We start from the raw sequence: 27,512 nt of genomic DNA, 5'->3' as shown, positions 1-27,512 counted from the left end.
ACCCATAATAGCTGAGAATGCTGATCCATGTGAGCTAAAACAGACTGTTTTGGACAGCATTTACCCCCTGAAATCCCTGATAACTTTAGGTGAAGCCCAAATACATAAAAGCTGGCTAGCGTGCCACATTGAATATCCTGGCTGAACTCATCTGCCATCAAACATTAAATCCTGTCTCTCAACTCAGGTCTTTGTGGCAAACATTTAATCTACATAATTAACTTCTAAGGTGCTGTAAGATGTACAAATCCTTCAGCTGCCTCTTCTCATTCGGCTGCCCTTGTCCCCACTTATCTCCTGGCCAACCTGCTGACAGGAGTCAGGACACACCGTGGTGGCTGTGCCGTGTCCCCGACTTTTGGTACCTCATAGTGTCTGCCTGCAACCTTGTGTCACAGTGTGCTGCCGAAGCCCCTTCGCGGGCTGATCCCTACACAGCGCTGAGGCGCACAGCGAGTGTTTGCCCAGTGCTCTGCAGCATCGCTTTCTGTCCCTTCCCTCACAGCTTTGCCTCCTTTGCTTTTCTCTCTTTTTTTCAGAGTGGAGCAGAGATGGGTTGGGCTGGGCTGGGCTGGCTTGCTCTGCCCTCCGGTGCCTCTGGCCAAGTCACAGCCTGCGCAGCTTCCAGCAGCAGCCGCACACCTTTAGCTCTGGCTGGCTCGTGCTGTATTCCTACGGCTGTCGTAGGGTTTGGTGGGCCATACGGATGAGCAGAAACCCTAACTGTTTCCAAGTGTTTCGAAGCAACACTTGGATTACATCACCGCCTTTGTATTCTTACATACCCTTCACAAGTTCATTATAAATTACTGTATGCTCCTTACTTCACTGTTTTAATAGCACAGGCTGTTTTGCCTCACTCTATCTTGCTGTTCTATCTGCAGGTTTGTATTTACCAGGCACACACGGGTTGTGCAAGCTGGTTTCTACAGTAGGTTTCTATTCGCCATCTGCTTGACTGAAAAAATATCTTTTTCAGTTAACTCACTGGGTCTGGTGTTTGCATCTTTTGTTTCCTTCCAGATGAAATCTCAGAAATGTAGGAGGGACTGCAAGGCTTTCCGGGGGAGGGGGAGGAAAGGCCATTTGAAATAGCCCTTTTGCCCAGCCAAGAAATGCATTGTCCCCACTTGAACACTGTGGGATACTTAACATCCCGAAAAGCCTCTTCCCCTGTACCCAGCTACTTCCCATGGCATTGCTTTATCATGAAGGAGATAAAACCGTAAGCCTCTTTCTAGATACACATCCATTCTGATTCTGGGTTTCCTAAGGAAATTGGGGGGTGTGCTCTCCATCACCTTGTTCCACTCCTTCCCGAGCTGCCACTGGCCTTTTGCCTCCCCATTCAGAAGTCAAGGCAGAAAAATTGTTTCCACACATTTCTCATAAATGCATCTGGAAAAGGAGAGAGGCCTGTTAATGACCCCAATGAGAGATGCTCCAGAATGAGAACCCACCCCTTGCTAGACACAAAGGAGGTCACTTCAGAGGGGGATGCTCTGAATGTCCTGTTCATGGAAAATTGCTTTATATGGAACTTGCAGCTCAGCAGACACAAAAGTGCCTGAGCAAATCCATAGGAAACTGCTCACAGAGCTGCCTGTTTCCAGCAAGTCTCTCTGGCTAAGAATATCAGAGGGACCGGGGAAGCAGAGCTTCTCAGGAAGGGCCTGGATGGGCAGCAACAATAGCGGCACAAGTGATGCAGTGTGGATTTTTGGATGACAGAAAACCACATTCCTCAGGGGGGAAAGGCTTCTGTGTTCCACGGTTGCATGAGGCAGTGGAAAGGGCAGGCTGTAAGATCAGGGGTTAATGGCTGGAGGAGCTGAGAGCAGGCGTGCAGCGTGTACACCCCAAAGCAATACCGCACCCGTGATTCATCCAACACCCACCACTGCAGCTTTTGCCATGCGAGAGGGATCAGCAAAAGCAAGGGCTGCCAATTCGCTTCAGCAGTATTCCTGAGAGCAGCCTCCCAACCTCTGAGCTGTGTCAAACAGCGTGTGCAAAGGTGCAGCGGGTGGCACACCACACCGGCCCCTCTGTGCCAGCAACGCGGGGCGTTCCCTGCACACCACCTCTTCCTGCCATTCAGCATGGGGAAGGCATCGCCGTGCACCGGTGCCTGGTAGCACGCCGCTGTTGCAAGGGTTCTGGCAGCTTCGCTAGCCCAGCTCCTGGGCAACAAGCAGACATTTCTTTTAGAGGAGAAAGCTGAACTGCACCCCGGCTGTGCTCACTGGGAGAGAAGGGGCAGACACAGTGAGGGGGGGTGCAGGGGCTGGTGCCAGCAGCAGTCTCCCTGTGGTGGCCCAGGCACTGGCCCAATGAAGAGGTTGCCAGGAAGATAGCCCCAAGGTGGTGCACAAAGTGTTTCTGAGACCCAGCTTGTCCCCTCCATAAACAGCCCGGGTGTTTACAGGACGTAATGCAGCCTCCCATGTTCCTGAGCCTGTCCCACTGGCAGCTGCTGTTCACTGGCAAAACGGTGTAAGGATGTTTTGACCAAAACACATTTTCTTCTGCTGTTCCCTCAGCCTTGGCTCACACAGTCTCATTTGGCCTGGGAGCAGCATTATATATGCTTCAAGCATGGCACACATACAGGGCTGAACCTTTTATTTTTAAGCTATAAAAACTAATTCTTTAAGGGAGAAAAGCTATCAAGGTAGCACGTCCTCTCACGGTGTATGGTTTTAAAAGAGAGAAAGCATACCCCTCCTGCAGGAGAGGCAGCTGTTTCCAGGCTCTCTTCTCCCTGATGGCTGACATTTCACAAAGATGCCGTGATGGGCAGTGGGCAGGCAGGAACACATGAGGTAGCAGGTGCCCTGACATCAGAGCACCAGCTCTGCACCAGCTCTGTGGTGCTTTACTGTCAAAAAAGGTGCATATCCTAAAAGGTCTGGGCATGTGCAGAATTGTTTTTGCAACACACAGTTCAAAAATAAACAAGCAAAGAAAATTTAAACTGCAAAGTAATTGAAAGTTTTTTCTTCTAAAAAGTGAAAGAAATTGGGAAACTAGGAAAAGTACAAACTTGTGCTTCAACAAGAAGCAGGTCCAAGTCCTGGGCAGCTGGGGGGAAATGAAACAAAAAAAAAAAAAAAGAAAAGAAAAGGAGGCCCAGGATAAGAAAACCAAAATTTACTTTGAGGTTTATAGCTTGTTTATAAGGTTCAGCCAGGGCACAAAGCACAAAGAAAGCATCTGGCAACAGTCCCTTCATGCACTTTAGTGGCCTGTAAATAAGATCGAAAACAAAATAATCGAACAAAATAACTTCCAGAAGGGAAGTTTTCTGTTGAAACCTCCTGGCTTCTCAGAAGCAGCACCCAGACTATGCTTTAATGAAAGTTGCCCTATATGAAAGGCTGGAGAGCTCTTAGCATGAGGTGCACCTGCCAGTCCATGGCCACCTAGACCTCCTCGTGCCTATGATCACAGACAAGCTTTTCCTGGGAACGTGCAGTAAAATAAGATATACAAATAGATCTTTCTGCCATGGCCTTGACTGTTCATCACATATGCTTTTTGGATTTAAATACACTGGGGACATTTTCTGTGCCCTCCAGAAGTCTCCCTGTCATGGGGGCTCTTTCGCTGTTTGCTGGAAACTCTGTGCCTTGCAGGCTGCCAGTCACTGAAGATGTGGAATCACCCGCCTCTGGAAGCCAGGCTTTAAGTTACAGGAACACAGATTCGACAGTAGCGGGTTTTAAAGAAATGTTTAAGAAGTTTGGTACAGTTAGGAAGGCAATCTGCTGCAGAGATTCACATCTGCCCTGGCAGTTCCTCGCCACAGCCTGGAGGAGGCAAATATCCTACGCTGAGCTGTATGTGCTTCCATCAGTTGCTTTGTTTCCAGCCCTGGTGCAGAGCATTGTACTCGCTATGAAGCAGTAAGACTGAAGCCTTAAGGACCAGGACATTTTAAAAAGACGTTTATATGTATGTACGTGCAGTAATTTATGAAAACCAATTCTGTCTCTGGCATGCTCCGAAGTTGTTGAGCACGTTTGGATGAATCATGGGGCTGGGCCAGAAATGGCTTTTAAAAGCCCTTAGACCTTTAAAAACCTCAAACAAACAAACAAAAAACACCAACAAGGGGAAAAGACCTTCTACCCCACAGCTCTTCTGTTTGCAGGAGGAAGAGGCTGGGCCTGAAACCCCTACTCGGTGTCAGCAGGGCAATGCCTGGCAGATGGTCCTGCTGCTCCAGCAGCTCAGGGAGTTTCTTCCCTGTCCACCCAGACACAGTGTCTCCTGCAGCGATTTTCTGCATCTTTCATGGAAAGCTTCAAATGCAGTGGGATCCCACCCCAGGCAAGGGGAGAACAACAGAGAGGTGTAGGTGCTGGGCTTGGGTCACTGTGCCCAGAGGGCTGGGAGGAGTGCTTGGGTATAGCTGCTCTTCCTAAGAGGATCATGCTGCTCTATCCAGTGTCTGCCAACCCCCAGAGCTTCCTCTTGGAGTGCTTGTTTTAGCTCTGAACGGCCTTACAGGCTTCCCACTGCCTCCTATAAGCAGTCTACATGTATTAGATTGTCTGTCCTGGAAGATAGTTCAGTTCTTCGCTGTTGTTTTCTGCTTGGTGAATTAGTTGGGTAATGACACCCATTTTTGTGTTACCCTGCAGGAAGGCTGACACCATAATACTAAAATTATTTGCATATATAATCTACAGTAATGTTTTTTCTGTGGTCCTCAGACTCGCTCTTGTGCATTTTTATTTAAATCTGAGTGCAAATGTTTTATATCCTTACTAAGTGGCAGTTTAAGACAAGTTTACCTTTGTGATGAAACATACCTTTTGTCATGGAGATCTCATTCAAAAGAGAATTAATCACTTTGGTCTTTCTACCTAAAATCTTTTCTTCTAATAAAATTCTATTTTAAATATTGTTTTCACATTCTCAAATCCAAAACCCATGCAATCTTTATTTTCTTCCCAAATATTTTTGATTATGAATTCAGTGATAGGAGTAGTAACATATACAAAACAAGACAAGCACGCAATCTGTCTGCCCCCAAATCCAGGTGTGCAAGTTCTCCACTGACCATCCCTGACCAGGGCCCTGCCAGAAAGTACGAGCACCGGAAAAATGCAGAAGCACCTTGGACACCTCAGGGCTCTGGCTGAGCAAGATCTTGGCAACATCTGCTTTTATTGTCTGCTGAGTTGCTTGTTTTGGGATAAGATAGGTATGCACAGGATACACAGTGTACAAAGAACCATTGCTCATTTTTCTTCACATGATCTGTGGCTTCAGCTCCCTCGGCAAGGTCCCACTTGCTTTCAACCCTGGGCAATGAAAACCACCCTGAAAACAAGGAGTGCCTAAACCAAATCTTCCAACAAAACTTCACGGGACACTTATGAAAAGAAGAAAGAAGTGCTTATGCACCTGTCCTTCATGGGTATACATCTCTGTGAATAACAGTAGAAAGTATGTGTAATAAAAGGACTGGAATTAGTTCTGGAAACAGGTTCTTAGAGAATGGTAGCAAAATCCTCCTGGAGTTTTCCCAGCATCGGTAAGCGAGTTTCAGCAGGAGTAACTGCATATACATCTGTAAATATGCACCTGTAAATTAATGACTTACACCATACAGAGTATCTTGTAGGCTGAAAGAAGAGAGTTTGGGTAATGTTTGACAGGGACTTCAAAGCTGATTTGAAATAAACCGGAGCACAATTCTGGAGAAGAGCTCAGCAAAACCTTTTCAATACGTCAGACAAACTAGGTTTTACTCTCACTTCCCAGAAGAGGCAGGGTTGCTCTCTAACTTCCAGAGGAAAAATCACATGTAATATAATACTTTGGTAAAAAGGACAGACCTCAGGGTGCAAAGGAAAAAAAGACTTTATTCCACAGGCAAAGGTTAAACAAAAAATTTTATATTAGAAAACTTATCCAAACTTCAATATTAACAGAAAGAGGGAATTACAGCTACAACAAAAATAAACCAAGAAACACCAAACGTTTTCCTTCTGGAAAGAGTAATACTCTGTTCAAATAATTAAGGGAACTTGGGATCTTCCAGCTTTTTTTGTTTAAAATTTTCAAAAGAGCTTAAGTGGTATATGTTCTAAGCTCTGCCATTCACAATCTAATGATGGGCATCTCTTTTTTCCCTGCTGGTGCTTAATTCCCAACATCTGTCCCAACTCCAAAGTCCACACGTATAAAATCAGCCTCTGTGAAGCAGTGGGATGTGACAAGCAGCTCATTTTTATCTATAAAGACCAATGAAAAATGAAGCTTGCATGTTAAAAAGCATTAAAACATGTGTCCAAACCAAAACTGATCCTACCATACATTTTGAGGCTTTCACCACATGGTAGCACGAAGCAAGAAGATATTTTGCTGCCTAGGAAGGAAAGTTTTTCTGCATCAGCTCAGTGCCCCCGTTGTTTCAGCAGGAGCACATTTGTTGTGCTTCTTCCCCTTATTTCTCCAAGATGTGTGTGTTCGCTGCACCCTGTCAGCTAGGTGGTTGTTTTTCAGAGTGTGTAACCTGACCGCTTCCCAGGAAGCTGGTAACAGCAGTCATACATTAGCTCATGCTTATCATGTGTGAACCTCGATGTCTTTGGCTCTTCAATACTAATTAACCAACCAAATAATAAATTAGATTTAAAGGGAAATCTTTGGGGAAGAAAGAACAGATTTGATTTAATTTAATTACAATGACATATCTTGATTATTTTTTGCATTGGTACTAAGAATCTGCACTTCAACAAGCAATCTTTGTCCTAATAATTAAGATAATTTGTCCCTACAGGTTATTTCCTGCCTGAAACTGAGGGCTGTTGCTGTGTGAAGGTGAAAAGCCGAGCCAGTGAGAGTGGGAACAGACAGAACTCTCACTACAGCAGTGCCCACCTCTCACACAGGAATCTGTCTCCTTCCCAACAGGAAAACCTGGTTGCTGATCACTCCAGGATCACCTGCCATAAGCATGTGTAAAGGCTCTTGTGGGGGAAAAGCCAGTGGGCATGCCAAGTTTCTGGGGTGTCAAGAGGAAAATCTGGAGACTCTCAGAGCAAAGCAGCAGAGCAGGATGTCTGCACCGCTTCTCTTGTCTCCTACGGTTCCTCTGGCACCAGAGAATTTACAGATGAGCCCCACAGAAACACTTGGACATGCCAACAACACTGTTCCACTGCCCACTGGCAGATATGACTGTTTCTTGCCGTTGAGACTGGAACACCCAAACCCCACGTGCCTCATCTCTCATCTTTACTTAGGCAAAGATCCCATGTGCAAGATGCGTATGAAAAAACATGCAAAGGCATTTGAGGTATTTCCATAAAGCCTACACTGGCATTCAAGAAGAGGTTGGGCAGACCTCCAGCTATCCTTGCTCCTGTATGAAGAGGATGGACTCCATGACTGCTCAAAGTCCCTTTCAGATCTTCCCCTTTGTGGTGACACCTATAATCACCAAACCATGCCTCTGTTTGCACTGTTTGACTAACATGATGCTTACACATCTTGTAAGGAAATGTGCACCATAAAGGGAGGGTGGTGGCATTGCTATTATTATTATTATTGTGATTATTAATAATAACTTATTATCTGCTGTAAGACGGACCGTGGCTCCTCAGGAATGACAGTAATGTTTTTCTTGGGGGCTTCAACGTCCCAAGCAATATCTGTAAATGAAACAGAGGAAAGGAACAAACCAGGCACAGCAGAGAAATAGCTGCAGAAAAAGAGGAACCCATTAACTGCAGCACCACCAAGTGTCAGCACTGAAAATATCACATATCGGGAAACAACTACAGAACAAACATTTTAAAAAAAGAAAACAACCAGCTTCTTGGCACCTAAATGAAAACAGCTTACTTCTATACGTTTTTTAAAAGCTGTGACAATGTCTGGAACCTGTAAGCCTTATTCCAGGGGTGAAGATAAGTTATGTCATGTCAAGGTGATGTTAGCACTTTTAGAAAGTAAAATATGTTTCGAATTAATAAGGGACTACTTTAAATAGGAATTTAGATTTAAAACTTCTTCACATTTTGAATGGGTCCATACTTGTTAACTACAGATGCACAAGTACACACAGAGCTACTCAGCAGCTGATGTACCCTGCGATGTCTGCAGGAGTCCCAGCTTTGAGCTCAGGTGGGGCTTTGCTTCACCTCACAGGGACAGGCACAGCATGTGGTAACCCCCGAGGGATGCTATTTCAGTGCAAACGGTTAGTAAGTGTGTTAGATCATTGTAGGTGTGTCAGAGCCTTGCAGACATAGCTCCTTTCTGTATTAGAGGACTCAGCTGCGCCCGGGTTCTCAAGAGTCACATCCTCTGGCCACACAGTGAAGTGTCTGGATGTCCCCTCGGCACTCTGGATCAGACAAGACAGATATTGTCACCTGTCAGTGGCTCACACAGAGCTTTTGCCTTTGCCTTGTCAACAATTGTCAGGGACTACGTATCTGTGGCAGCACCACCTTTTATTTTTTCAGGGTATAGTAAGGAAAAAGGATGATTGATGGCTTTTTTGATTTCCAAGCCATGTGAGATTCCCAGTCCCTTGCTGTTAACATTTATCTACAGGTGTCTTTACGTGCCACACAAGACAAGCCAAACAGGAGTCCTGTCAGAGCTGGCTGTGCTGGTTGATCTGAGATCAAAATCTTCAGTTGGTCTGGAGAGACACAGCACTGCCAGGTAAAACAAGGAGACCCTCAGGACCCATGTATTACCCTGGCACATTCTGATAGTAGAACACTAGCTATTTTTACTCACCCTAACCAAACCCCAGAAATTCATGACTGGTTTGCAGACTCTAACCATGGCTGATTTGGACCCTAACTTTTAAGGTGAAACCTTCACTTTGTACCAGCTCTTACTCATCTTTGAGAAGACCCTGCCTGAATACAACACAAAAACCTGATCCTGCAGTTCTTCCTCTCTCATACTGTCTTAAAGCCTTCACAAAAGCATAGCAACATGATTCTTACCCCAAAATAAAGAACAAGGCATTCAGATGCATAAGATGGATGAGGCCCTGGGCAGCCTTGTGTAGATCCAGGCCTGGAGGTTGGTGGCCCTGCCTGTGGCAGGGGGGTTGGAGCTCTATGATCCTTGGGGTCCCTTCCAACCCAGACCATTCTATGATTCTATGATTGGTCCCTCATGTAATTTTGCTGTTCAGCAAGAAATATGCCCCTATAAACTTCACTTTCCTAACCCCTCATGTTACACTCACTCCTGGTCTTCAAGAAAGCTCAAGACCACCTACAATTCCAGCAAAACAGAGTAAGACATTCAAATTCAGCCTTGAATTTGCCTCAGAGCATCCTACAGACTGGAGAGGGAAATGTAATGTACTTGTCAGTATTTCCTGTCCCCCTAATCCTATCTGTAAATGTAACCCTGTAAGAGGGAACACAAGGCTTGCCTGGAAATTAAGAACAAAGCCATTCATCTCCCTTCCCACATGAGAGTCTCGGAGGACCTCTGCAGTCAACACAGAAAAGTGCTGTAGGAATCTGATTTTCCTAAACTTGACCTGTTGTCTAAGTAGTTTGAGTAAGACCATTAAATGTCTTCAGAGCTATGTTGCCTTTTCATGCATAACAGGAAAGATACAGGCATTCACATATGACTGTACCAACCTCTAGGCTTTGCAAAATACAGCAGGAACCCCGCTTCCGCAACACTTATTTTCCCAGCTCCTAAACTTCACCTTAACCTTGCGCTCAAGCCCTCCTCTAGAGTGATAAAACTTCACATTTTACAATTAAACATGTCTGTGAGCCAGCTCACTGCTTGTCTCCGAAAAACTTGCCCCACCTCCCGAAGCTTCCTTTCCAAATTTGCTTTGTGCTCAGCTTTCCAGGTTTAAAACCACCCGAAAAAGACATCCGGATTTTCGGTCATGTTTCTCAGCCGCCCCACGGTGTGCTGCCCTGTCAGGAAAAGGCTGGGATACACCCCAAGCAGAGGGGAAACAGCTTTGTGAAGTATCCGGACGGCATTTCTAAGGCGAGAGCTCCCCCTCGGGGGTCGCAGGGCTCGGGGCGGGCCCAGCCCGGCTGCCGGCGGGTTTCCCCGCTGCCCGGGAGATGGAGCTGCGCGCCCGGCTATGCCCGGAGCTCCCCGCCGGCCCCGGGCACAGCTCCCGGGGGTGCCGTAACTCACAGCCGGGAGCCCGAATTTAAACGTACTGCCATTATCTAAATCCTAATCTGACTGCTTTATGTGGGCTTATTACTTTATAGTAATTAGTTGCGGTGCTCGAAGCGCTACGGGCTGGTAGCTATAGATCTACGACCTGCCCGTGTCACTCACCACCGGCTCAGCCGGCAGCAGAGCTGAGCAACCACCAGAAGTAAAGCAGCAGCTGAGTAATACTGGGAGCATCATTTTCAGTTGTTAATCATCTGAATTTTTTTTTCAAAAATTTAAAAAAAAATAAAGAGAAAGAAAAACAGAAACCAATACAGTTCTCATGTCATGATAGCAAAGAAACAAAACCTCATACGCAAATCATGTCATATCCTAATGCAAGGAAAACAGCCCAAATTCACCCAAAAATACACTGAGATTTATTTTTTCAAGAGGTACACTACATGAAGTACAAGACGTTGAAGACATTTACTAAGCTAAACTGCATTTACTAAGCTGCAACACCATAACCAATCACATGCAGAAATAATCTTTAAAAATGGCTTGAAAAGTGAAAGCTAATTTTTTGAAAATATAGAAGGTTTTCATTGAGACATACATGAATCAACATCACTGAAATAAGACCAAAAAAAAGTGAGAAGATATCTTCCTGGAGCACAGAGAAAACCCCAAACAAGAATAAATAACGTATAAGAAATTAGTAACAGATGGACCAACTGGAGGATTGTGCTTAATGTAATTAACATTAGCACTTACTGGTAACGGTTAATGGTCCTATACCACCACACATCCCAAAACAAAGCCTGATCAGGGATGCATCAAAAGATGTGAAGTGAACCCTGAGGCTTAAGTGACATTTGGATCATGCTGAAGACATTTTCATCAGCCATCATGAGAAGCTACAGCTATAGGAGAGAAAGAGGCAAGAACAAGTTTCCATCTTGTAATATGCAGATTTTCTGTAATAATTCTCCTTTTCCACCAAAATATTATATATGGTTAATTTCTTCTTGTCTGTCTGTAATTGCTGCTGATTCTGAAGGACTTAACACCCCTTCAGCTGTCATTCAATAGGAGGAACCTGTCTGAAATCACTGGTTTGCATTTTAAGACTGGAACCTGCTTTTACTGAAATTCAGCATGAAGCCAAGGAAATCTTCAGTGTTTACCAGGTATGACTTCAAAAGGTAAAAATGTTCATGTCATGAGGGAATCCATGTATTTTCAACTAAAATTTTAAAACTGTGTCTCTACATGAAGTCACAGAATTGCCTTTGTTCAGTCAGAAGTACAGCTCTATTCAAAATTACTTGATTGTCCAGTCAGAAGACAGCAATTATAAACAGCAATTCCCAGGTTATAAGATCTTATTTGAAGGCTCAGCAGTGTTGTCCTTCAATAAGAGGGCTTACTTGAGAAAACAGCACTGTGCCTGTAGGTAATAGGCAAATGAAGACAGCGTTTCCTAGGCACAACAGTGGGTCGACTTTTAGCCTCTTCATCATCACAAAAAGTCTTTCTGAAAAGTGAATGCTATCCAGGAGAGATACGTCTTTAATTCTTTTACATTCACAAACTCAAAGCCAGTTTGTGAATCCAAGTTGCCCTCTTTCTAGGGCCTCTGTATAGGACAGGTTCTTTCAGTGCCATCTTCTGGTACACACAATCTATCAGGAAGACTATGGCACATAGGCTGACATAGGGGTGAGGAGGTGAAATGTCAACACAGACATTTATTTCTGGCAAATTATAAAACAAAATGACACAATCTAGTGGCAGATTTTTTACTGCATATGATCTGTGTCGTTTGTACAATGCATTGTTATCCTTCAATACATACACATGTGTGTATGCAAATTTACTTGTAAACAAATAAATAGGGAACATGGAGCATTGCTATTTCACATCTAAAATATGTGAGGAAGACTTTCATTCAAACAAATGCAAATGATAAAATAGATTTATAAAGGGTGTTAGCTTGCTGATTTTCACCATTGAATAAATATTTGCTCTATTTTTGACAGAATAAAAGGACATTCCCATCTTCTCTGACAAAGAAATCAGACATTTTTTGCAAAGGTGAAGATGGCCTTTATCATCACCTTATTCACTGACCTCACAGCAACCTCTCTGTGCCATCTTCAAGAATATGTGTGCTGAGATGAACTGAGGATGAAGATGAAGAGAAATACAAACTTGTACTCAGATATTACTACAGTTCCAGAGCAGACCCGAGTGTCCATAGACAGAATCCTTCCTACTCCCATGTATGGATAGCGTGATTCTGGATGACCAACACAGGAGACCATTCAGGAGACACTGATGCTACTGCTGTGAGCCTTGATGGCCCCTGCAGACCGCAGAGCACAGTGGTATTTCTCTGCACACTTTAACTGTGCAAGACACCTGGCAGCTGGTATAAATTTGAGATATTCTTCATCTTCTCTAATTTATTTGAAAAGTTGATTGGGAATACAGTAGTTAAATGAGCACAGAGATGGCTTTGAGTTACCTTGTTTCATTGCCTCCCCCACTCCTCCCACTCATCTGTGCAGCGCTGCCTTCATCCCCATTCATCTCTCCACCGCAGCAGTAATGCACCTAAGTGAACTCCTGTGCAGGTGATCCATTTATTTTCTATTGCCTGTGTAAAGCAAAATATTTGACGAAATCTATTCTCTTCGCTTCATTTCATATTCTAATACCTATATTTCATTGAAAGTTTCTTCTCAGTCCCTTGTAAACAATCTCACATTATGGTCAAGGGTATGATCTCCAATTTGCACCTTCATGCAAGGAAATTAAGATGTGTTCTCTTGCAGTTAACTAGAAACAAAGCCGAAAAAGAGCCTTGCTTAAGTTCATTATGTTTAACACAAAATTTATTTATTTCCGGGAATTTAAAGAAAAGAGGTTTTCTTCTGTTTACAGAAAGTATGTATAGAAAACTCTAGATTTTGTAATCCAATAAATGTTAGCAGTCAGCCTCTGATGGCTGAAAGTGATTGTATATTGATCATGTTGGATAACAGCCTGAGTTAGCTCCAGAGATGCAAGAAGTCCTGTGTCACTAGTGATGGATCCTGAATGCCATCTTCTCTGAGTCTGATCTTGACTCTTGCATGTTTCTTCACAATTATTGCTTAGTGAATCCTTTTAAAGAACCCCCTCCAACCCGGTGCGAAAGACTGTCAGTATCTTACTGGGTATTTCCTCACCCATGGAGCTTGCTGTAACAATGCTGCTGCCCCAAGGAGTGAAAGCTACCATCTCCCCAAACTGAAATAGTAGAGCTAAACACCCTTGTGTGTCTGTTCTTCAGACTGAACTAGCACAGACAACACATGAGGGTGGCTTTGGAGTGAGAAGGAAACACATTGCAGGTGGACAGTGCAGTGAGTAGGGTGGATTGGGTTTAAGACATCCAGGGGGATTTCAGCCTCACTGAAGAAATCTCAGGGATCAGTTGTTCAGAGATCCAGACCAGGGGAAGCAGGAGTTCCATTCTGCCCCTGGATGATTCCAACAAAGCTAAAACCAATGAACAGGGCAGAATAACCTAAATATATTAACACAGTGCTCCCATGTCGGGGAAGATAGCAGGCCTGCCAGCGGCCTAGTTCTCTTCACTGAAGACATAGGCCCTGACAATATCCTCGTGTTCCCATGAGACAGGGAAAGTTACTCATGCTGAGAGGATTTTAATAATCACATTCTCAAAATACAGCAGCCTTGATGACAGGGGTACAGCCTACCCTAAACCAAGAAGTTATGGAGTTGGGAGTAACGGAACATATTAAGAACCAGCCATAATAAGATGGTCAAAACAGCAGGTGCGCAGATGCTTTTAGGTATCAAGGCTAAACTAATGATATTTAGCTATAAGATATGCTTATCAGAACTCGTTATAATCACTAACCAATCAGTGCGGTGTAAACAGTGTATGTAACCAATTAGCAGCTGTTTAGCTTGCCACGTTTGCAGTAACAAATGTATATAATCTGTGTGATTTCACCCAATAAATGGCTTCACCTAAAATTCATATCAAATTGTGTGTTGCCCATCGCCGATCTCCGCACTCCCATACTGGGCCAGATCAAAGGCTCATCTTGCCTGCTAGCTATGTTTTCAGCAGGTCCATTCTGGACGGTTTAGCAAGGAAGAGAAAATGGTGCAGCTCCACCAGAGACAATGGCTCAATGTAGTACCTCACTGCAGCAGAAAAAGTAAGGGTCTCTTCCCGCTCCCTGTCTTTATTCTGCCCCTGGCTCCTCACTCCTGCCCCTTACCATGCACTTGTGAAGGTTTTGTCAGGTCTTCTACAATGTATAACCTGTGCAGTGATGAGCAGTTCTCTTAATTGAGTCTCAGGCACCAGATCTGGTTTAGGAAATGGGGCAGATTGCACTGACAAGAGCAAAGGGAAGAGAGAAATAAAAAAGGAGGCAGACAGAATGAGCCCCCTTGCCCTGAGCAGCAACAAACTGTTACATTTATCCAACTGCACATGAAAAAGCAGCAAAACCCAACCATTTATTTCAAAAGCTTGGTGAAATAATGCCCTGCTCCTAGCCCTATAGATGTGTGAGCTAGAAGATGTGCAAGTAATCATACTGGTTTTGCTGAGATCCCTCACGTGCTTGACATGAAGTGGGCACCTACATTGTCACATTCTGGCTCATTTTCTCAGAACCAAGTCCTTAATCAAAGGGCAGGAGTACAACAGCGCTGGTAACAGGCAGCCCGACCCGTGAGGCAGTGCTGCTCCTGCCAGTGTGCAGCTCCTACATGCTTTTGGTCACATCAGCTGTCCAATGACCTGACACAAAATTACAACACATAATTTAATATCAAGATGATCCAAGAAACTTGTGGATATATGTAACAGAAAAAATGGACTGTAAACTACCTTTGAATGTGATTATATGCCTTACACCAACTGTAATTGCCGAGGGTCTATAATGGTATCAGTATTTTATCCTTTTCCAGCATAATTTATTATAGCAATACAAATTTCTCAGAGGTAGAGACTCTTGCTATTGTGAACCTTGAATCTATAGTTACAAACAAAACAAAAAACAAAACACAACTGACAGTTGCTTTTGAATTCTGGAGATTTTGTTTTCTTTTAAATGAGATTTCTCCCTCTAATTCAAAATCAGCATGGACAACTTAAATCTTCACATTCATTTTGGAAGGAATATGTAGTTCTTCTATTTACTGATAGCATTGCAGCACACCGATCTACCCATAGATGACACAGACAAACTACAGATGATAGTTTGAAATAGATCTTCAAAAAAATACATCTTAATGGTGTAGCCAATGTGCTTTCATCAACACATCCAGTCAATTTTGAAAGCTGCTAGGTCTCATTCTCCATTGTCCTGCTGTTGGCTTTGAGGTTCTCTGTGTTGCCAAAAAGATCATGCCGAATGTCACAGCATGAAATGCCAGGATAAATGTACAGAAATGCAAAAACCATAAATTTCTTCTGCACTGCTTTGTATTTCACATTGTCAAGCACAGCTCTGCAAGGCACCTGAAGTGTGATCAGGTGGAATTCCCCACTCCCAGCAGGAAGGAAGGTTTAACACCTCCTTTCAACAACTGCAAAACAGTGGAGAGGAGGGTTATTTATGTGTTCTTGTACAAGTGAACATAAACAAGTGGATGCTCTAGCAAACTGACAATGGAGTACTAACAAAGGGCCAGATGCTCTTATCCTCTTACAAGAGTGAAGAGGGACAAAACGAGTAAATATTTATATTATCATAGTGGCATGTAACTGGAGCTCGGTTGTGGAGGAAACAGTGATTTACCAGCATGTTCCTCCTCTCTTGGGAATCCACATAAACCAAGCAAAGGTTCAGCAGTGAGAAAAAAATATTCTGACAGAAGGACTAAGCTAGATGAGAGAGCTACATGTTCCAGGACGTACATTCTCTGGGCTCAGAAGATGACTAGCAAAAAGCAATGGTTTCCTAGGCAAGAGTCACCACAGATTAATATGAAAGGTCTACACAGGCACATGAGGGAAGTGTATGTGCATCATGACCCATAGCTTCAGCCCCAGCACTTTAGGATTCTTCTCTTCCAGAGCCTTGAGCTAAAGATTTGTGTTCAGGACCAATCCCTGCAAGATGACTCCAGCCAGAACATCCTTAGCTCTTGCATCATTGACTGCTCATGCTGTAACTCCACTGAAGCCAGCCTTTCCTCAAAGAGCACCTGGCAGGTTACAGTGTGTAGAACATTCCTTATCTACTGCTTTTTTTCTACCTTGTCCATCCTTCTCCCACAATTACTTAAAATCAATGCCCACCAGTTCTCCTACACTGAGCATCTGAACAAGGCTTGCAAGCCTCAGTGCCTGGACCCTTGCATTTCTCTACTGAAAGATCACAGAAAGTTAATTTTGCACAAGAACATATAAGAAAATACTTTGTATTTCAGACATTTTTTATCTTAATGGGGTTTTGCCTTGGAATGTGATTACGGGCTATTTACGTTGGTGTCGTGCTTGTTCTCAGTCCTGGGGCCTGAACATAGCCAGAACTCATTTAGGTGAATGTTAAAACTGCCCCCATCCAATGGAGGGCAATCGAACCACACTTCCTGCAGGAACTAAGAACAGCAAAGATGCTTTTTGGGTGGCAAGATGTCATCTCTTCAGTGCAACTCTGGAGTGAAAGAAGGCGAACAAAGTGTGCTACCTGAGGATTGTCCTGTCCTTTGTGGATAAGAAGTTGAGACATCACCTTGAGACATGGAAATTGAGCCCATCACATGTCAGTGGGATGTTGGGGAAAGCACAGTCATAGTTGGGATGGTTAACATACCCAGAGCATCTATGAAAAGCAGTCACATATGACAACATATGTTCCTGGTCATTTCCAACACTATTATGAAATACCAGTGGCAATCATGGGAGTAGACTGGAAGAGATGGCCAAGATGGCAGAAGAAAGCAAGCGCTCAAAAATGTGGTGCTCTGTATAATGAGGAATATCCCCATATACTCTTAAAATGCTTAGCAAGAGTTTCAGTCAACTAGTTCTGTTCTACAGCTGTAAAGGTTACTCTGTACTGTGATGGGAAAAAGATTTTCCATCATGCCCAGCTCACTGCAGAGCACTTAAAGCACAGACCCAGGTGTGAACTCACTGAGAGGTAAAAACAAAGCCGCATTATATAATAAGATTTAATGATTATTTGAATCTCTTTTTCCATCCCTGTGGATCATTGATTTAACCCGCCTTGTTCTGTTCTCAGGATATTGCTAAAACAAGTGACCATGTTCTGAAATTAATCAGAATCATTTTTCGTATAACCCTGCAAAAGTGTTTTGACTTTTGTTTTCTGTCTTCAATACCAAGAGAACAAATATTTTTCTAGGAACTGCAAAATGCTCGCAAAATGTTCAGATTGCATGGCCAGAGGGAACAAATGCATAAGCCATTATGCACAGCCTGGGGTTCAACCATTATTTTCTCTCAGAGGAAAACAAAAGCAGACCTTTTAAAACCTCCACTAAGGAGATTTCTATTTAGAGAATATGCAATAACTCATATTGAGACAAGATTTTAATCTCAGCAAAGCTTTGGATAATCTGCTGGCACCTGTATTTGCTGCTCTTCCACCCCAGTGCATCTCTTAGAGGGCCAAAGGCCAGATCCTGCAAGCTCGTGGCAGTGGTCCTGCTTACATGAGTGAGGGTTTTGGCAGGAGAGAGGCAAAGGTTTTTCAAGTTCTGCTCCCAAAAGCGTCAGCTATCAGGAGATGGGAACAGCGTCGTTGTCTTTTATATCCCTTTGGAGCCTTGTGTTCTTTTTACCAAGTGCTGCACTGCTCAACATTATTTGTTGTGGTACATATCATCATACCCACGTACAATGCTGACTTGCTTGAGGAAACAATGTGAAGTACAGACGACTCTGTCCAGGGGAAACAGGTCAGAATTATCTAGGATGATTCTTGAAAGAATTGGAAAAGTTTTTTCAGTTGTAGATCTAAGTTACTGGACACATCACCCTCAGTGTGCACTGGAGAGATTTTTGTGAGAGGTTTGATGATATGAGCAAGTGGGGACATTTTCAGTACTACGTGTGTATACTACGGAGTCTTGTTGCTGCTGAGACCTCTGCACCTGACTATCATCAACTCCAGTTAACAAGTGTCACATTTCTAAGAGATCAGTCTCTGCAGCTCAAAGAAAGAGAAAGAAATGTAAACACAAAAAAAGTGGCAGGATAATTTAGGCATGCAGTGAGATGTGCTGTAAAAGGAGATCAAGTGGCTGGGCACAGGAAAGAAAAAAATATCTGTCTCTGATGTATCTTAGATGGGTTTAATCCACTTAAAAATGAGCATTATACATTTAAAAGGGTTAAATATAACATCAGATTTCTGTCCTTTGATTCTGTGATTCATGCTTCCCATTTTAAAGTCTACACCCTGTGAAGAGGAGTGCATTATCAAGGAAAGGAAAGAGGCTTGCCAGGGACAGAAGGTAATTTCCCGTAGCAGGTGCGTACAGCAGGTGGTACACAGTGTACCTGCAACGAAAAGGTAGATTTAGGCTAAGATTTTATTTAATATGGAAAACTTATTGCATCCTGAGCCACTACTGGGGACGTGCCAAAAATCGTGTCTGCAGCATGATTTATTACTTGAAAATACCACCGAACTAATCAGTGGAGTTACTAATTAATACAAATCTGCATTTTTGCATAAGCAATTAGTGCAAAGAGAGTGCAATGAAAGAGGAAGTTTGACTCATTTAATCTCAGTGTCTATTCAAGCGGAAAGACCCACTAGGGCAAGGCACTGGGATCTACATTTGGATTTTTTTTTTCCTTTTGATTAGTTAAAGGAACTAAAAGGTCAAATTATCAATATTTAATTCAAATGGAAATGCATTTGTTCAAGAGGAAAGAAAACACTTTATTTAAACAAGGTGGGACTCTGGGGGTAAATGCCTGGATCAAAAATAATTAGATTTTGCAGTTATAACAGCATCTAAATCCCGTCTGATAAGAATCCTTTTTCCTAATAACAGAGGTGGTTTGACACCGATAGCAAAGACTGCTGGTGTTATTTAAACTCTAGCACAGGCGGTAGCCGGCCTACCAATACAATTTAGACATTTGCTTTAATGCTACGTAGTTTTCTGATTTTTTTTAATCATTTTGAATTATATTTTAAATCTATTGTGATTTCATAATTGTGTGCACTTGACTAAAAGAGTATTTAAAAAGCTGATAATTAAACCTTGGTGGTGATGTATTTTCCATTAACTAAATAGAAGTTTACATTTATAGAATTAAAACAACAACAGCGTTTATCTAACGGGGAAGGCTCAATAAAATTAATACGCTCAGTTTTAAGGGGGAGAAAAAAAAAGAGCAGGGAAATCACCTTAATAACGAGTACCGATTTCGAGCCCAGCTGTACATGTATTGTAGAGAGATGCTCGGAAGTGTGGTGCAGACGCACCCCAGCACCAAACCGGTACCAGGGAGGCATTTACAGGCGTTATCCTCCCCCGGTGACTGCCGAGCCAAGGCGGCTGGAGCGGCTGGTCGCTGCTCCGAGTGTTGCGGGCAGCGTTTCGTCCCGTTCCCTCCTCTCGCCGGAGAGTCGGCAGTGGGGCGAGCGGGGGACGCCCGCGATGGGCGCGGGAGGGCAAACCCAAGCTGTCGCTTCCTTCCCCAGCCCGGTTCCCGGCCGCGGCCCCGCGGTGCGATGGAACGGGATGTAGAGAAGCCGGGTCGAGCGGGGGGTGGTGGGACAGCGGAGCGACACTTTCCCTTCAGTTTTTAATATTATTTTTTTTTTTTGGGGGGGAGGGGGGGGAGGGGTGTAACCGTCTTGCTCTGTGTGGGTGCCCCGTTGGAGAGGAACGGAGCGGGAAACGTGACCGCGAAAGGAGAGACACCGAACAGCTCAGCTGCCCAGGCAGTAAATCACTCGCTAAATTATCAGCGCGGCTTCCTCTCTCCAATAGCTTTAAGCTATTTGGGGAGGCATCCTTTTCCCGCACTCTCGCAGGTGCAATATGAATCAATTATCTTAATTAAGATAATGCCGCAAACCCAAGAGATTTCCTCGGGAGCGCGTTTCGCTCTCCGGACAACTCGAAGGCGTTTCTACAGCGCTGCTCCCCCCCCGCAACAACCCCCCCCCCACCTCCCGCCAGGCCGGGACAGGGCTCAGGCCCGGCGGCGCCCCGCGGAGAGGCTGCGCTCCCCGCCACCGCAGCGGGCCGCAGCCGGCCCTGGGCTGCCCCTCCCGCCGCGGCCGGGAGGCAGCAGATGAGGCGGGAGCAGCGGGGCGGGAGGCGGCCGGGACGGAGCTTTGTTGGGACGCGTGCGGTTCGCGTGCCACGCCGCGGGGAGAGGACGGGGGCGGGGGGAGGAGGGGGGAGAAAGAGGGGAGGGAGGCGGGTAGAGAAAAACAGAAAGAGAGAGAAAGAAAGAAAAAGAGAAAGAAAGGATTCGGGAGGAAAAATAAGCAGAAGCCGAATTAGAAGCCAGATGGAGAAGGAGGAGTCTGCAGGTCAGGGGGAGAAAGAGCGACGCTTGGAGCGATAAAATCACGGTGCTAGGAGGAGGGACAGCGAAGGTGGGAAACAGGAGCCACGGAGTCAGGGGACGGCCCGAGCAGGGGAGAAAGAACCGGCTGCCCGGGAGATCCGGGAGAGGAAGCGGTGCCGGAGCAGCGAGAGCACCGGGAAGAACGAAGCCGGCGCGGCAGAGCCCCGCCGCAGCCGGAGCGCACCGCCCGTCCATCGCCCCGACGAGCCTCGTACCTGCGGGCACGGCCAACCGCGTCCCCTCGTTCCCGGGGCAGAACCAGCCTCCCGCAACAGGCTCGGCGGGCTTTAAGCCCCTCTGTGCAACTGCCCGCCTCTGTATTTGTCTCCCTACTTCCCTGTCCGTCGGCAATTCCTCGACTTTATTTCGTTCTCGGGGAAGCTGAATGAATACGCTCAGGGACACACGAGCGCCCCAAAGCTCTCACCGCTCCCCGGGATTCCCCTTTCGGCCAGTGCCCTCCTCCTGTGGGCTTTGCCAGCTGTTTTCCCGACGCCCCACACTCCGGGTGCGTTCCCAGTTCGTCCCATCCAAACGCGGGTGACACTTTCCCGCAGCCCCATCAGTCTCACACGCCCTCAAAACCCTTTCAAACCTCACCGCTTCCAAAACGCGTCTGCTTCAGCAGTCCCAGCAGCACCCCGTTAACGGGGGAGCCCTTCCGGGGGGGCGGCCGTACCGGCGGGGGACCCTACCCCGCCGCCTGGGACTCGGGCATCCTGCCAGCCCCCGCCTCGGGGGGCACCTCTGCGGGAGGCGAGGACGGGGGCTCGTCACGGGCAAGGGTCGCCGTTAGGTGGGCCGGCACCGACGCTTCCCTCCCGGCCGTGCCTCAGGGAAGGGCCGCGGCCGTCGGTGACCCGAGGGTGCCCTGCTCCCGCCCAGCTCGTTCGACCCCAGCGCGCATGGCGCTGCCGCCCCCCCCGTTTCACACGGAGAACGGGGCAGCTCGGAGATAACAAAACGCTGCCGGTTGTCCTTCGTATCTGGTTACCGAGAAGGCGAACATCCCCCGGAGTCCCCGCCAGCCCCAGGGCTATGTAGGTCACGAACAGGAGAGAAACGTTTCAAAAATAACCCGACCTGGAAAAATTTCTTTCGAGTCGGTCCCCTCAGGGCGGAATTACCGGATTCGCGTTTAAATCGCACGAGGCGAAAATAAATGATTTCTTTTTCTTCCTTTCATCGATTAACCCTCCGGACACGGAGTGCCGGTAGCCAGGCTCCCCGGGCTGTCCTGCGAGGGGGCTGTTCCCCCCGTTAAAGCACCCCTCTCAAATTTGGCGGGGTTCGCAAACTCCGCCAAGGCGTTCAAAGACTTCGAAGCCGTCGCGCAGCGTCTTTTACTAACACTCCCCGTTAACCGACGGTATTCCCATCAAAAACTCGGGGACAGAGAAGCAGCCTTTACTCCAGACGGTGGGACAGGCCGGGGGGCACAGCAGCCCCGGGACGCCGTTCTCCCTCGCCCCCAGCACCGGAGAAAGCCACGAAGGTAGGGGTGGGGGTGCGTACGCGGCGGCGGGGGAGCAGGGACGGGGACAGGAAGGCTGCGGGACTCGGAGCCGCCCGTTAGGAGCCGCCAAGTGGGGGGTGACGGGGACCCGCGGAGGCCGCTCCCCGGAACAATAGGAACAATGCGGATCCGCGGGTCGGGACGGGCGCGGAGTAGCTCCGCTCCGCGCTCGCCCCGCCGCCGGGAGAGGTGGCGGGGGGTGGGGGGGTTGTGTGCTGCCCGGTGACAGATGGCGGCGCCCGGCGGGCCACAAAGGGCGTGGCGGCTCAACGGGCGGGCGAGCGGCCGCATACAAATAAGGGGTGTCACGTGGAGAACGGGGGGGGGGGGGGGGGGGACGCGCCGCGGCGACTGACGTGGGCGGCCATATGGCGCGTGCCGCCGGGCGGGGAGGGGCGCGGGGCGGGGCGCAGGCGCGTTGGGCGGCGGCGATCGCCGCGGTACCCAGGTCCCGGTGCCGGCCCCCCGCCGCGCATCCTCGGTCCCGCTATATAACGGGGGAGCCCGGCGCTGCGCAACCTCGGGAAAAAAAAACGCGCGGCGCCCTCGCACGGAGAGCTGCGCCGGGGTTATGAGACCGTCACCGCGCAGGAGAGGCTGAGCAACGGAGGTAACGGGAAACCGGGTTTCCCCCCCCCGGGAAAGGGGTTGGCGGTAACTACCGGGGAGGGAGGCGAGCCCGCGGGGTCAGGGCGGGCGGAACCTGCCACTGCCGGAGCGGCTTCGGTTTCTACTGTCGCTCGCGGTCGTGGGAACCGGCGGTCGTTCCTGCCGGGGCGTGCAGACAGCTGTGTGCGCGCACACCTGTATCTGTCCATACATGCACAGACACATATATATGCGTATCCATATATATATGTAACTGTGCGTCCGTACACACGTATATGTACGTAAATGTGTATGTGCGTCCATCGATACACACACGTATCATAATGCACCTCCTAACTTCCAGCTCGCTCTCCTGCACCGCGGTCTCCCCACAGGCTGCGCCCCGGCGGGCGGGCATCATTGTTCCTTCCCGGAGTGCCCGGTGCGACCCGAGGACGGTCGCGGCCCCCCCCAAAAGGCCCCTGTGGGGGGCGGTGGGGGTGGGGATGACGGAGACGGCGGTGGGGGACGGCAGAGATGGAAAGCCGGGACCGGTCCCGCACCTGTTACCCCGGGCGGGGGCCGCGCAGCGCAGCCGCTTGCCACCCCGCCACGGGCACCCGGCGGCAATCCTAGGCATGGGGTCGGGGGAAGCCTCGCCGGGAGAGGCCGAGCAGTGTCGGTCCGGGAGAGCAGGTGCCCGGCGCCCGTCGGGGCGCTGCGGGAGCCCCGCGCAAGGCGGTGGCGAAGTGGAATAGCGGCGAGCGGTGGGAACGGGCGTCAGGGGCGACCATCCGCCCCTGTGGGTGTCCTGTGTGTCCATCCGTAACCCCCCGTGTGTGCGTGTCGTCCCTCGTCCACCCCCAACCCCCGCTTTCCCCACCCCGGTCTGGCAATCGTTGTTTGTTTTGGGTGTTTTTTAAACCAACCCCGCTTGGTCTGCTGGCGGGGTGCCGCCCGGGCTGCCTCCCGCACGCCTAATCTGTTTATATTCCCCGCTAATATCGGCGAGTTACATAATGGCATTTGAACATATGTCAACTTCGTTATAAGGCAGGACCGCGGGGACAATTAAAAGTTTGCACCGGCAGCGTGGGGAAGCCGGGGCTTCCCTTGGGAGGGGACGGGGGGACCGCGGTTGGGAAGGCGCAGGCGGCTTCTCCCCGCGGGTGGCAGCGCCGGGCAGCGGCCGCTGCGCTGGGTGCTGATACGGCTCTTTTCTGTCTCCTCCGTGACGCAGAGGCTCACCATGACCAAGTCGTACAGCGAGAGCGGGCTGATGGGCGAGCCCCAGCCCCAGGGGCCCCCGAGCTGGACGGATGAGTGCCTCAGCTCCCAGGACGAGGAGCACGAGGTGGACAAGAAGGAGGAGGACCTGGAGGGTCTGCAGGTCGAGGCTGAGGAGGACTCGCTGAGGAATGGCGAGGAGGAGGACGAGGAGGATGACTTGGACGAAGAAGAGGAGGAAGAGGAGGAGGAGGAGGATGACGACCAGAAGCCCAAAAGGAGGGGGCCCAAGAAGAAGAAGATGACCAAGGCACGCATGGAGCGGTTCAAACTGCGGCGCATGAAGGCCAACGCGCGGGAGCGGAACCGCATGCACGGCCTGAATGCGGCCCTGGACAACCTGCGGAAGGTGGTGCCCTGCTACTCCAAGACGCAGAAGCTCTCCAAGATCGAGACCCTGCGTCTGGCCAAGAACTACATCTGGGCGCTGTCCGAGATCCTGCGCTCGGGCAAGAGCCCCGACCTGGTCTCCTTCGTGCAGACCCTCTGCAAGGGCCTGTCGCAGCCCACCACCAACCTGGTGGCCGGCTGCCTGCAGCTCAACCCGCGGACTTTCCTTCCCGAGCAGAGCCAGGAGGTGCCGCCCCACGTGGCGGCGGCGGGCGCGCCCTTCCCGGCTCACCCCTACCCCTACCAGTCGCCGGGCCTGCCCAGTCCGCCCTACGGCACCATGGACAGCTCCCACCTCTTCCACCTCAAGCCGCCGCACGCCTACGGCGCCGCGCTCGAGCCCTTCTTCGAGAGCGGCCTGGCGGAGGGCGCCAGCCCCGCCTTCGACGGGCCGCTCAGCCCGCCCCTCAGCGTCAACGGCAACTTCTCCTTCAAGCACGAGCCGGCCGCCGACTTCGACAAGAGCTACGCCTTCACCATGCACTACCCTGCCGCCGCCGCCGCGCTGGCCGCCGCGCCCGCCCACGCCGCCATCTTCCCGGCCGCCGCCTCCCGCTGCGAGATCCCGGTCGACGGCCTGGCGCCCTACGAGGGCCACCCCCACCACGAGCGGGTCCTCAGCGCCCAGCTCAACGCCATCTTCCACGACTGAGCCTCCCCTCCGCCCCCGGGGGAGGGAGAGGGGAAGAGCCGAGCCCAGCCGCCCCGCCGGCGGCCACCGCCTTGTTTACAGGGGGGCAGCCCGGCGGGTCCCGCCGCTGCCTTCGAGGGCCGCCGCCTCCCCCGCTCACCGGCTGTCTTGCTCCCGCTCCTCGGAGCGACGCTGTAAATTTGGGGTAGGGGCAGTGGGATCGCGTCAATTACCTGATCGGGATAACAAAATCACAAGCAATAATTAGGATCTATGCAATTTTTAAACTAGCGATGGGCCAATTACAAAATATATATGAAATCTATATTTTTCAACCAACGTTTTACTACTTGTTACCTTTCCCATGCTGAATTATTTTGTTGTGATTTTGTACAGAATTTTTAATGACTTTTTATAACGTGAATTTCCTATTTTAAACCATGCAGCTTCATCAATTTTTATACATATTGGAAAGGTAGAATTATATCTAATTTATACAAAATAATTTAACTAATTTAAACCAGCAGAAAAGTGCTTAGAGAAGTTACGTTGCCTTAGCACTTCTTTCCTTTCAAATAGTTGAAGAAGAAAAAAAAAATGCACAATCCGGGCAATTTCTTTCCCATAAAAACGTCTTTTTGTTTTTCTTTTCCTTTTTTTCCTTTTCTTCCTTTTTTCCTTTCCCCTTACGACAAGAACCAGATCCCCTAGGTTTTGAGAAGATATAAGAACGAGAGACTTATTTTCTATTAAAACATATCAATTCAACACATTACTTGCACAAACTTGTATATAAAGATTATAAGCAAATGCCAACACCCTTTTTAAATCGAAAGCTGCTTGACTATCACATACAATTTGCACTGTTTCTTTTTAGTCTTTGAACCCCTTGGCATTCCGTGGGTTTTGGTTTGGTTTATTTTGTTTGGTTGGTTTTTGATTGGGTTTTTTTTTTTTGAAGAGAACTCGAAGATGTTAATGTTTCCAGGCGATATAAATGCATGATTTTATACATGTTCACACAATCCGTGGTTGTCATACGCTCATCTGATAAATCAGAACCTAAATCTAATCAGGTTGTTAAAGTCGGGCTATATACCTATTGTAGTCGATTAGTACGGTAGCTTGAAACAAATTCAAACCATTTAATCCGTAATTAGAACAATAGCTATTGCATGTACAATGCAGTCCAGAATAAGTGCTGTTTGAAATGTAACGCTGGTTCAACTGGAATCAATCTGTACTGTAATTTTGTTCGTAATCCTGTATATTATGGTGTAATGCACACTGGGATTTTAGAAAAAAACATCCATCCTTTGGCAACAACATAGTATTGAACATTTGGTCGAATGTTGCATTTCTCCTTAAATGTGATTATTACTTTTTTTTTTCTTAGTGTAAGTAATTCCTATGGGATTATTGTTTTATTCGGATAGCTCATGAAAGGTGCAACACTTATTATTTGTAGAATAAAATTGGACTAAAAAAAGGACACGGATTCTTTACTTACCTTGAGGGGTTCCGAGGGAAGGGCGGGGTGGGGGGTTTGTTCGTTTGTTTACAGTGAATCTGGCCATCTGCAATGCTGATTTGTTGAATTAGGGAAACAAGCGCGGTTCGCCCGGGAGCTGCGGCTGCCGGTTTGGGCTGCGCCGAGCGGACAGCTCAGGGGCGGGGAGGCTCAGCCCAGCCCAGCGGCTGCCGCCCTCCCGCGGGTCTCCCCTCTCGGGCCGCGGGGGGAGTGCCGGCGGATTCCCGCAGCCCGCCGGGACCGGAGATGCGGGGCCGCCTCGTCCCGCGGTAGCGGCGGAGCGCTCCGCTACCGGCCGGCACCGGCACACGGGGAAAACGCCGTTTCGGACCCGGCTCGGCTTCGCCGGCAGCAGGTGCTCCTCGCCCCGTCAAGACCAGCCCTCGACCCTGCGCTATCGATTCGCCGCCTCCCGCCCCCTTCCTTCCCAGACGCGAAACATGTGTTTCTTTAATCTTCACTGATTATTCCGGGGCTTAAGAAACCCGGAGACACAACCTGCGGGAGAGCAATTCCCCTAATGACCAGGGACGGTTACCAACAGGTCCTCGCCTCCCACCCTGGGAAGTGGAGTTTAGACGTTCCACGAACTACCTGACACGAAGCCCAGCACAAAGCAGAGGCATTTCAGGGGTATTTCCCTTAGCCAGCAGGAAATGAACAAGCTCTCCTTCGGATGAGAGCTTTTGGGGGGTTTTTTTTAGTCCCCAAGAGATATGATGCTGAGGTGTTTTGAAATAGCTACGGAAATGCAAAGTGTCAGCGTTGCAAACCTGTGGTAATCATGCAGCACCCTCACGGACAGTCTTCG

At 48.1% G+C, this 27,512-nt stretch overlaps 1 protein-coding gene across 1 annotated transcript; it reads left to right on the top strand.

The window, feature by feature from the left end:
- Positions 1-24,105: 24,105 nt before the first annotated feature.
- On the top strand, positions 24,106-25,191 carry NEUROD1 (neuronal differentiation 1; the record flags this gene model as incomplete). The annotated part of the gene is made up of 1 exon (XM_084265173.1): positions 24,106-25,191. Exon 1 carries the CDS (start codon positions 24,112-24,114, stop codon positions 25,189-25,191), a length of 1,080 nt encoding a protein of 359 aa, XP_084121299.1. The 5' UTR covers positions 24,106-24,111.
- Positions 25,192-27,512: the final 2,321 nt, after the last annotated feature.

The sequence above is a fragment of the Gallinula chloropus genome (genome assembly GCF_964237585.1).
Source record: "Gallinula chloropus genome assembly, chromosome: 5".
Lineage (NCBI taxonomy): Eukaryota > Metazoa > Chordata > Aves > Gruiformes > Rallidae > Gallinula > Gallinula chloropus.
The sequence above is the reverse complement of the archived record's forward strand: the minus strand, read 5'-3'. Positions and strand labels throughout refer to the sequence as shown.